The sequence below is a fragment of the Asterias rubens genome, chromosome 5 (assembly GCF_902459465.1).
Source record: "Asterias rubens chromosome 5, eAstRub1.3, whole genome shotgun sequence".
NCBI lineage: Eukaryota > Metazoa > Echinodermata > Asteroidea > Forcipulatida > Asteriidae > Asterias > Asterias rubens.
This window is the reverse complement of record NC_047066.1, coordinates 9,702,620-9,714,893: the sequence shown is the minus strand read 5'-3', so window position 1 is coordinate 9,714,893 and position 12,274 is coordinate 9,702,620. Positions and strand designations below refer to the sequence as shown.

The window sequence follows — 12,274 nt, the reverse complement described above, 5'->3', positions numbered from 1 at the left end:
ATTTGCGACTTCATGGTTGATCACACAAAACATGAACACAGTCTGCGACTATTTTGTCAGCTCTACCAATCCCGTATACCTTTAAAGAAACTGGACACTATTGGTGATTGTCAAAGACCAGTCTTCCCGCTTAATGTATCTCAACATATGCATTAAATAACAAACCTGTGAAAATTTGAGCTCAACTGGTCGTCGAAGTTGTGAGATAATAATGAAAGAAAAAACACCCTTGTCACACGAAGTTGTGTGCTTTCTCGAAAACTACGTATTACTTCAGAGGGAGCCGTTTCTCACAATCTTTGTGTACTGTCAACAGCTCCCCATTACTCGTTACCAAGTAAGGTTTTATGCTAATAATTATTTTGAGTAATTACCAATATTGTCTTTAAAGTTCTCAATTTCAACGGGCTATAGACACACTCACATTATTCGGCAACATTCAAGCTTCATTTACTCTCATTCACCAACCACAAACCCAGTCACATACAACACCATCACACAGTCTCCCACTTAAAGATGCACAATCTTTGCGTTTTCAAAATAAACGTTGGAAATATAAAATGTTTAGCTTTTCCGGAGTTATTGATTTGTCTTAGCAGCCGGTAAACTACCCCAACAAAATTAACCAACGCATAGCAACTGAGTAATTATTAGTAGTTTCTCATCTACGTTGTGGATACCATTAAGTATTTAACGAGGATCTCATGGGCGTAGATCCCATTAGTGGCACCAGGCACGTCTCTAACGTTAAAGGCACTGGACACATTTGGTTAAATTGTCTAAAGACCAACTTATGCACAAAATAACTAATCTGTGAACATTTAGGCTTTTTGGTCATCGAATTTGCAAGAGAAAAATGAAACCAAAAATACCCTTGTTGCATATTACTTTGTATGCTTTCAAATGCCGAATAAAAGGCTTCAGCTGAAGTCTTTTATTGTTTGAGTGAGACATTAACTCTTTCTCAAAATCTATGTTACTTCAGAGGGAACCGTTTCTCACAATGTTTTATACAGCTCTCCATTGCTCGTTACCAAGTAAGTTGTTTATGGTAACAATTATTTTGAGTTATTACCAAAAGTGTCCACAGTGCCTTTAAGAGAATATACCCATTCACTCTACGCTGTACTCTCAACAAATAACTCTTTACAAAAAAAAATTAACCAGTGCAAATTTCAGGTAAGATTTTGTTAAAATTGATGATAAATGTAAATGTTTTGTTTAAATGTTTTTTTTTCAAACCATGGGAAGAACAAAAATACAATTCCTGCCAACATTAACGTGTTTTTCAATTCGAAATCACCAAAGCTTAACTATTTCGGTAAATTCAAAAAATATGGCAATCGTTTTAGCAACGGTTTAGCTTGAATACGGAGCTCTGGAAACACCATCCGACATTTTGGGATTATGAAATAATTTACTGTAGGATGACGACGTCATAAACGTAAGATGACGACACTAAGAGAGTGGATAAGGACATCCCAAAGGTGGTAATATGAGTGAGATGTCGACATGCTAGCTTATTTCAATGACAACACCCAAAGTAAGATGTCGTCCTTATGATAGAGTTTACCCTTACATGTCGACATCATGAAAGTAAGATGCCGACCATATAAGGAACCAATTAATTCGGGGTGTCGACATCCTGAACGTGTGATTAATTCATATGGGATGGTAACATCCTCAAATTTGGCGAGATTCAAAGATACATTATATTGGGAAGACAAAACCCTATTTCAGGATATTGCCACCCAGAGATCATATATATTTGAAGGACGACTTTCTACATTCAAGTTCTTGCATGTATGGTGTCATCAACCCTGCAATACAATTATTATCTCAGAATGTCAAAAAGTTTGATGGTACTTCAAGAGCTCCGTACTTGACCCCAGTAGTGATAATGTTTCATTAACAAAAATGCTATGGAATCAAGAGTGGTGAGGTCCAGTAAGGTCAAGCAAGGTCAAGCAAGGTCAAGCGAGCTCACGGCGGCTGACTGTGACTCTTAAGAGGGAAATTGCGTGTAGACAAGCATGTCGCTCTAAGAACAAACTGATAACTAGTAGGAATAATGAAATTTTTCCTTTAGACTTTAGGGAAATCACTTCATCAAACTATTCAAACACTTCAAGTTGGAGGGACCTTTTGTTTGAACTGTGCAGGTCTTGCGCGTATCGAAAGCGAGAAACGAGGTTTTTGTTTCTGTTTATATCAAATCTACTTTTCACATGACATTTAGACACAATAATGCACTTTGTTATTAAGAAAATGCCATGCTTATATAATACTGATAAATTATTGTTAAAGTATACCATTGAAACTAAATACTAACTTTGGAAGAGATAGCCTTTTTTATTTTAAAGAAACCCCATTTTGCTAATCACGCCCAAAATGCGTGTATTAACCATCACATAGGCTTAATTTTAACATGAACGTCAGTTGGGCAAAATTCTTAATTGTTCACAAGTAACCGAAAACAGAGATCAAGTCTTACATCAGGGTTTCTTTATTGATTTGGTTAAATTTATTTTCTGATTCACATTAGTTAATGGCCAAAATATTCACTCCCCACACAATCATGATACAAATTGCACAGCCACAAACACGGTAAAACTGAATTATTTGAACAAGCAGAATCGCGTTTACTCTTAATAAAAGTAACTGGTTGGGACATTCGCGAGACTTGCACAGTCTTATATTTCTAAACTACGTTGCAGATTTTTAAGTGTTTTCTGTATTGAAATATTGTACAGATTTGTAATTCATATTGCACGTGCATCATTATGGCCAAATTGAATATAGGATTTACACGCCCTTGCTTGGTGTTGAGATGGTCATGTTGGCCATTAACATTTAGTTTCGATGATCTTACTGATTGCGAAATCCAAGTTTTTAAGGGTTTTATACAGGATTGGTGGACCTGACAAAAAAAAATCAAAGACAGACTAGACAGACAGAGTTCGTGTTTGGTGTGATCAAACATCTACATGAAATAACAAAGAGTGAAATGTTGGGCTTATATCCCGTTGTGAAGAAAATAGCGAAAAATAACGCGCAGTTTTCAGCATGGAACACAAATTGTCCTTAACTTGTTTATGATTTTCAGAATCAGTTTTCTGGATTATGACTTCATTTCAGCAGGAAAGATTTCCACAGAAAAAGGTGATTGCACAATAATCACCAAAGATTCAGACGAAACGTCGACAATGTCCTTTTCACATGCTGCTCCCAAACTCTGGAACAATCTACCCCTTGACATTCGTCAGTCTTCTTCATTGACTGTATTTAAATCCTGCTTAAAAACCCACCTGTTTTCCTCACGTTTTTGTGATTAATTTGTTGTTCTTTTCTTTTCTTTCGTTTCTTTTTGTTAGTGCGCCATGAGCGTCAGCCATGGCGGATACCGGCGCCTTATAAATTTTCATTATTATTATTTAATGTGGAGTTCGAATCCCCATCGAGAATAAGCCTGTTGGAAGTTTTAACTCTCGACACTCTGAAAACACGAGCCAAAACCTTCACATTTTATAAAGTCACTGCTGTGTCGCATATTTTCTCACATTGTGTACAAACAGTTTTCTTCGAACGTGTTTTAAATCGCACTCTATACAATTGTTATAAATAGGTGCAAGTAATGGTGACGTGACATCACAAATCGACGTGCTGGATTGGCCAATTAATTAGTTGCCATGGAAACGAACGGACTGGTTCACAGTGAACTTATCAGAACAGACTCAATTAATTAAAAAAAAATTACTACAAAACCCAAACCTTCAACATGGATGGAATTATAAACTTATTTTGCAGTATTATGTACAAGTCTAGTATAAAAACCGAATATGGATATTTAGGACCCTAATAAATAAATACTCGTGAGTGACGTCAGTAACAATCAAAGGCGGTGGTCACCTCCTTTAGATTCATGACTAAACTTCTTGAGAGGGAGGGGCGTCCCTTTGGGCGTGTCCTTGGAATTCACGCCATTGCGGACGTGATGGAACTGTGATCCACTCGTGTAGCCTCCAGTGAACTCGTCAATGCGATCCGGCTCGCAGCTTCTGATCGACACAACACCACGTAATATCACCTTGAATATGAGACGGTAAAAAGTACGCCTGAATTCACGGTTACTTAGCGTATACACAATCGGGTTCATTGCCGAATTGGAATGCGAGAGAATAATCGTCACAAGAAGAATGTAATATTCCACGTGGACTTGGTAAAGGATAAGACAGTTGACAATGTGGAGGGGTAGCCAGGAGACAGCGAATAGGATGATGACGATGGCGAGTAATTTGGCAGCTCGTCCCTCCTTTACGGCCAGTGCTGACAATTGTCGAGTCATCTCGTCATTACTAGCCACCATGGTCCGCGATATGGCCGCCAGTTGTTTCCTGACAACACGGAAGATTCTAACGTAGACAAAGAGCATGATGAGCAACGGCGGTAGCACGGAGCCCAGAAAGTTGAAATACACCATGTACTGCATGTCAATGACGTCCGTAAACACACAATCAAATGTTTTGTTTGAAGGATGGCCGAGATTCCAGCCGAATACCGGCACCATGCCGATGATGAAAGCTAACAGCCACGTGCATACGATGACGACTATAGCGCGCCGTGCAGTAGCGACGCGCCGATATCTCAACGGCGATACCACGGCGAAGTATCGGTCCAGCGCTATGGCGAGTAAGCTGAGTATAGAACTCTGCGTCAGCGTCACCACAAAGGAATTCATAAACAGGCACAGGTGAAAACTATTCTTTGGCTCACCGGCGTTGGTTAGAAGTGCGAAAGGTATGGCTAGAAGACCTACTAGAAGATCAGCAACGGCTAGAGACACTATGAAGTAATTGGTGACGTTGCGGAGACGTCGGTTGTGGTGTACGGCCCAGCAGACCAGCGCGTTGCCGAACGCTGCCAAGATGGCGATAGGTATCTCAGCAGCCAAGCCCACTGTTACGTAGAATGCCATTATTTTAGAGATATCCTGGGTTCCTATATCATCCAAACGATAGGCACCCACACATTGTTAAATTGCGAACAAACAGATCCAACAGAAAAACTCACCGTGCCAGTGGGGAATTATGCGCCGTCAGTTTCACTCACACCTCCGTTAGAAAACATGTGATGAATTGCAATATATTTCTACCTCATCAAAGAGAATCAACAGTGACCTGCACTTTCTATCTTCGTTGCTCTCATTTTTATTCTAAACCACGTCACGTTCATCGAAGAGTGATTTTTAGTTTCCCGTCCACGTTTCGCTCACCGGGAGCTGTGAATATTTCTAGCCGTTATAATTAAGCTGACTTGACGCTTTTTATGAAGAGAAGTGGTGGGTTTTAATATTCAAGGCTCGGCCATACATTATCACACGGTACTATAATCACTACGAATGTCAGATCCAACATGTTTCAACGTGAAGAACGTGTCAAGCCTGCTTTACATCTATTATAAAACATTTTTTAATATCTGTGAAATATCTGGTCGTTCAGAAAAGCTGTTGTTATCCTGTCACATCCTTTTTAATCCATCCCTCTGATGCTCATTAGCGATGCGATGGTAACGGAGGGAGTAAGCACCCTTCTTGTATCTGTAGTGATTCCCTCCAAAGTTAGCCTAGGGTCTGGCGCACTTTTCACTGTAATCCCCATACACGGTATTCCGTGATGAGTAGACTGTCCCCCGCCTCCGTCAGCAAACGGTCATTTAAATAAATCCAGACGATTCAAACCTCCACCTTCTTCTTGTTTTAATATCTTTAGGATTTCGATATAATTTTCTGCAAATCGCTCCCGATGTTAATACTCTTTTTTATAATCCGCCATCATATCAATTTTGAAATAAATTGAAAATGATTTTGTCCCAGCTGTTGCCAAATTGCTTCTGGGGGTTGTCGTCTCGTCCCGGGGGTGGCGGGGTCGAACACACGAATACAAAGTTACTATAGTCAACCTCCAAGGTGAATGGCACGACTCGTGCATTAATGAACACCAGCCTCGGTAACAGGTGGTTGTCAATCATCCAATGCTTGGTTCAACCTCATTTAGTAAAGACAATTCAAATTTTATCCAAAAATTCAATCCGTACAGTTTCAGATGAGTGCCGTATAAAAGTAGCGTATGTCGTTCACCATAGCGGTAGCAACGGACAGAATTTTCCCAAACACTTTGGGGTAGTATGCTGTCTGTTGTACACAGCCGGTGTCTGGCCGAGAGTGGGTGCCTTCAGATCTAGAACGGAACAACACAGGTCAAAAATACTTTGGTTACAAAATAATATGGTGTAGATGATATCACTTGAACGTAGAAAACACACGTGGAGTTTACATGATATGGAATCTCCTAGCGTGAATGCGTCCCGTCGGGAGCGGATACCACAAGTGACTACAAGGCCTTTTCCTTACCACGATCGTGTCAAGTCATGAGGGTATAATACTTGGATTTCCTGTCATTGATGACTTTTTCATGACAGTCCCCGCTAGTCAGTGTCCCGTGATTTGGACATGTCATTCGGGCCTAGAATATAGACGCAGGCCGCGGAGAAGGACTCAGTTGACCATGGTGGCACTGTTTGGTTTGGGTGTCTACAGACATATTTACCCAAACCTCATAGTGCGACAGTACTGATCACCAATGGTCCACCATACCTCAAAATGGCTTAGTGAAGTGCACTTGCAAAATTTAAATGGCTTTGCCCTTCCAGGCGTGGTAGTTGGGCAAAAGTCTCTCGTTCTTTTCACGATAATGATATAATAAATTGGAAATAACTAATTTGTATATAGCGCATCGACAACAACGTATCAATGCACTTTACATTCATCCCCTTGTCATTCAGCCAATAAAGGAACACGTTGCTTTGGATCGGTCGAGTTGGTCTTTGAAAAGTGTTTGTAACCGTTTTTTATAAAATGCATATGGGTGGAAAGATGTTGTAAAAGTAGAATACAATGATCCACACAAACATGCCTTGAAATTGCAATTTTTTGATAAATGGAAAACCGCGCATTTCGGGGCAAATTTGTGTGGATAATTGTATTCTACGTTTACAACATCTTTCTAACCATATGCATTTTAAAACAAACGGTTACAAACGCTTTTTATAGACAAACTCGTCCGATTCAAGGCAACGTGTTCCTTTAACATTCCTATATAATCTTTCTCAGTTCCCTGAGGAGTATGCAGCCTCAAGCAGCCGTAACGCTCACAAGTTTTGTTTTTGTTTCAAACACAATATCAGCCTGTAACCCTGCCCTGCCCATGTTTTTCCCCTGGGTGAAGAGAAGCAATTTCACTAAAGCATCTTTTCAAGGACAACCGAGTGCATTTGCAATAGAAAATTAGTCCTGCAAAAAAAAAATTGAGACAAAAGGAACGGTGTATGCTTAAAGCACTGTCATGTTCAAAATCAAATGCACTCGCTCGTAAAATCATAAAGTAGGATTTGAAAAAGGTTTGCGGTAGCACCATGTGACTATCTCAAAAAGATATTAACATCTTCCCACATTTATTTTTAATTTTAATGTAAAAAAAAACCCCCATTATATTACAGGGTAGGCCTATTGCAGTAGAATTAACTTATACAGCTTGGTAAATATGAATGTTTAAGGAAAACACTTAATTTCCTTGAAATTTAATATCATTGTTATTTTTATTTGTTAACTTTTGTGGGAGGGGGATACGCACTCTGAAACATTTCCATCGGTGAGCTTTTGAGTTTTCTTTAAATCAGAATCAGCTGACGATGGCATTTGCTTTCAGTTATTAGAACAACTACTTGCGGTGATGAAAAACAGAAAAGCAAAACAACAGCAATAAAGAACTGAAATGCTGGATTAAGATTAGGAAATTGAAAAAAAGGTACCTGCCCATCTTAAAATATTTGCAAAAAATATTTTCTTAAAATATTTGGATTGTAACAAAAACAAGTTACCGGTTTGTGGCACACTCACTGTTCTGCACTGTGGCCACATTAAAACTGCGGGGTTTAATGGAATGTTTTTCCTGAACTTATGTTTTGACCCTTTTTTAAGTACAGACAGATTGGGAAACAATTCTAAATTCATAGGCACACACGCTTTATCCATCAGTATCTCGACATTGAAGAGCACCGAGAAAATTCGGCCCTCAGAACAGATGAAAGTAACTACAATGAACGAAAGCTTCCGGCATTGGAATGTCGTCTATTTTCATTTCTCTAAATTTAGATTCTAGCTATAACCAAGGTCTGTTTGACAATAGCTCACTTTCTTGACAAAAACGAAAGAAAAACCTTGATCCTCCATTAAAAACAAACAACTAGAATGGAACCGTACTTACGGTGTTACAAAAATTCAATCCATGTATCAAGTTGGAGGTGGACGGTAGTACAATCATATTATAGTTCCGATAGTTGTCAGTCCATGCACACTAAACTCCAGAACGGCTGAACGGCCGTAGTTCATCCACAAACAAAACATTTAGGCGGGAACAGCATTTGCAAATTCACTCATCGGTTGATTTATTCCATGTGCACCATCATGTGCTGTCCATACAAGTAGTATATATACACCACAGCATTTCTATCTCCGTCTTTGTTAAGCTCACAGAAACTCACAGAAGGTAAAACTATGTTTATAGGTATGTGAACAGTTGGAGAGTCTACTCGCATATGCTGTAGAGATTCGCGAGCCTGAACATTACCGCAAACCCGATACACAGCTCCCCTCCTCCGTCAGTGGTTGGCTGAAGTTCAATGGTGACACAGTACTAACACACGACGACGCGAGTGTGAAATCATCGCGAGGACGTGCGCACCCAACTCGCTGTTTTGTCCACATGCGCGGTAGCTAATTCCACCGGCGACAAAACTAGCATCACACAGGTTATTAATCAGCTTATACGTTGGTGGTGTTGATATTTGCGCTGATTGTGATTGGGAAGTTCTGTCCATCGTTGCTCTGATCAGAATTATGAGAAGCTCAAAAACCACGCTCAAAACATAATAGCAAGGACCATGCTCAAACCACGGAGGTATAAATCTCTGCCTCCATGCTCAAACCATCGGTTATGGGGTTGGTAGGTACGCTCGGCAGTTGGCTATCTAGCTAGTGTATAGGGTTCCACAGGAGATTTCAATTTGATGTGGGTAGATGGATGAGCCGTAAAATTGAAATTACGTTAAAGGTAGTTCACGCAACTTGTTTAGTTGTGCATAGTTGACAAGCACAGCTGTTGCCTATATAACAGGTTCAACAGATAGCACAGTCAGATAATGCAGCTATATTTATATCAAGTATAACACGATAACTGTTGGATTACCCATTCCTCCATGGATTACCCGATTAAAATTAGAAAGATCGATCATTCATGTTACATCATCAACACTATTTACCCCCTGCTGTCCGTTATCCGTACAGCACATGGTGAAAGAAAACACGAGTGGTGACAAAACTCACACACGGAAACAAAATGCATATTCGTGTTGCCATATAAAAGCCATTGAAACAGAAAATGTTTGTGGAGATGAGTCAACATGATAGTGGTTGGGAAAACCTTGAAACACTGTAAAATGCGGGTATTAAATTTGGATGTGCATCTCTAATGGGTACATGTCTCTAATGCACTCCGCATCAGGTGCCGGGTACACGATTTACTCCTGTCCCAACAAGTCTGTCATGTTTATTTTTGATAATGCCCCAGTTAGCTGCAGGTAACTGAGTTTTGCCGCATACAGCCAATCCAATCCCGTCAAAATGTCCAGTCAAAATCACTAGATGCAAATCCATAAGCTTGTTAGTATTTCACACAGCTTCGCTTTACCATTACACAGTGTCAGTGACTTGTGATTGAACTCTAATAGAGGTGTGTGCGTCCTAGCTCTATGGCAATAGAGTTATGTATAACCATAGCTCATACACGACATCAGGTGCGCTAGTTGCATAGAGAACTATGCTTGTTGAAAAAAATCCCACAAACAACTTTCATGCTGTTTTTACCCTTGAACTTGTTTTCATAGTGCACCCGCTGCAGCTTGACATCAGATACGTTCCTCGTTGTCCAATGAACTTGTTAAAATTCAGTGCGTCGTGGACCTTGATGTTTAAAGGAACTATGCATAAAATAACAAATGTGTTGAAATTTTGGCTCAATTTTGGTCATCGAATTTGCAAGAGAATAATGAAAGGAAAAAAAAAACAGATTTGTTGCGCTTCCATGAGCATAGAAGTCTAATTTTTTTGAGTGAGAAATTACCTCTACGTTTCCTCAGAGGGAGCCACTTCTCAAAATGTTTTATACATCAACAGCTCTTCATTGCTCATTACAAAGTAAGTTTTTATGCTAACATTGTTTTGAGTAGTTGTACCAATATTGTCCAATGCAACCACTAAACATCGCTCCGTATACATGTATGTACACTGAATCAGACCAAGTCACCCCACGGTGCTGAACCGTTCTACTATATCGCGTCCAATCGCCTGATTTTCAACTTACCGTCAGCAGTCAGCGCTTTCAATCAAATCCAAAGTCGTTTTCAATAAAGTTCCCACGCGATGCGAATCACACCGAGCAGGATGACCCCAAGCCAAAACAATTAAAATGAAATACCCGCTCTTCAAGAGTAAATGCCGGGGTCAAGAGAGCGAAGCGACTTGGATCTTCTTCAGTTTGTGTTTTTGATAGTAAAAAAGAAAGATCGCAAAGTGACGATGATTCGAAAATAGATATTAGTCCGTGTTGGGTGATGTAGCCTTAAGCGCAGTCGTTAGTGCGCGAATATAGTAGCGACTCACAATGTGAGCTTGTATGCGGGACTGCAGCAAGCACTCAGTAGCCTAGACTATATTATACGCACATCGCAGCGCCACCGCACTCGGTACATCTTCTGCAGTGTTGCAGTGATATCCCCGTTCTACACAGCTGTAACTTTTGGTGCATTTAAAATGTTGGACACTTTACAGAGTGCAAAATATTTACCATACTACTTACGGATACACCTTTTGTTTTTGGTAGTGCCCCATTTACATAAAACAAAACTGAAAACATTGAAGCATTAATACTGATCTGTAATGAAAAGTGAAAAGGTAAATCCGTGATTGTGTTGCTCGTAAATGTTCCCCATATTTCAGGACAGACAATTGTTGTTGACGCTGGACAGGAGCCACTGCCAATATTCACGATCAAAATACTGGCACTTGTCACCAGGCCATAGTCTATACGTACTCCTGTTAAAAACCCTCGGGTTATATTTAACCTGGATCCTGGGTTGCCAGACCTTTTTCTTGGTCAGAATTACCCCCTAATCTGAGGCAAGAATAAGAAGGTTTAGACGATAAGAAGGCACAATAATTACGAGACAAGAACTCGAAAATACGAGATAAGTAAGGCATAGGTCTAATACAAATTGCGAGATGAGAAGGCGTACTTAAGATATAGGAAGGCGTAATTACGAGATAAAAAGGCGTTATAAAAACTCGTTATCTTGAGATAAGAAGGCGTTATTACGATATTGAAAATAACGACCATAGTTAAAATAAAAACTTAATATTCATTGAAACAAACTTCTAAAAAAAGTAGACACTAACGTGCTTTTGAAATAGTTTTGTATCCGTCAAGAAGAACTGATGGCTCAGTGAATATATGCAAACAAATTAAGCCCGATACGTAGAACATCATAGAATTACGTCACACGAACAGAATAGTCAACGAGCCAATTTGCCTCAGGCCTAGAAGCCCCGGTTATGAATCAAACCCATTTCAGAATTTGAATTAAACATTGAAATTACAAGGAAGGGAAACGGTTATTATCGCTTCGTCACTCGTCACATTATTTTTTTACCCTTTTAGCAAGAGCAAGAGAAGCGGTAATGAGTGCAGGTGGTTGTTCGACCTCAAAGGGGAAAAACTGCCCTCAATTAGAACGGGTGCGGTCGTTCTTCGACTAAACGGAAATGCGGGTTGTACATTGCTTTAATTTTGAAAGGCACATGGACACGTTTATTAACTGTCAAAAGGCCAGTTTTCTAACTTGGTGTATCCAAACATAATATGCATCAACAAATAACAAACGTGTGAACAATTTGGGTCAATTGGTCATTGAAGTTGCAAGAGAATAATAAAGAAAAACGAAAGTTGTTCTTCTAAATAGAAAAAACAAAAACAAAACGGGAATCATTAAACAAAATGTACAAAATTGAGGAAGGCAATTCTATACTACAGAACACAAAAATTGCCTCCCGCCAGAGTGTGGTTACAGTTGTTTGATAGCTGACTGACTAACTCCCTCCAGAAAG

At 39.7% G+C, this 12,274-nt stretch overlaps 1 protein-coding gene across 1 annotated transcript; it reads right to left on the bottom strand.

Annotated features, from left to right (window-relative positions):
• Nucleotides 1-1,042: 1,042 nt before the first annotated feature.
• LOC117290678 (adenosine receptor A1-like) lies at nucleotides 1,043-8,708 on the bottom strand. The gene is made up of 2 exons (XM_033772199.1): nucleotides 8,322-8,708; nucleotides 1,043-6,236 (listed from the first exon to the last, which is right to left on the bottom strand). Exon 2 carries the CDS (start codon nucleotides 4,973-4,975, stop codon nucleotides 3,893-3,895), a length of 1,083 nt encoding a protein of 360 aa, XP_033628090.1. The 5' UTR covers nucleotides 4,976-6,236; nucleotides 8,322-8,708; the 3' UTR covers nucleotides 1,043-3,892.
• Nucleotides 8,709-12,274: the final 3,566 nt, after the last annotated feature.

Coding starts and splice junctions, on each gene's coding strand:
- LOC117290678 (XM_033772199.1), bottom strand. CDS start 4,975: ATGGCATTCTACGTAACAGTGGGCTTGGCTGCTGAGATACCTATCGCC.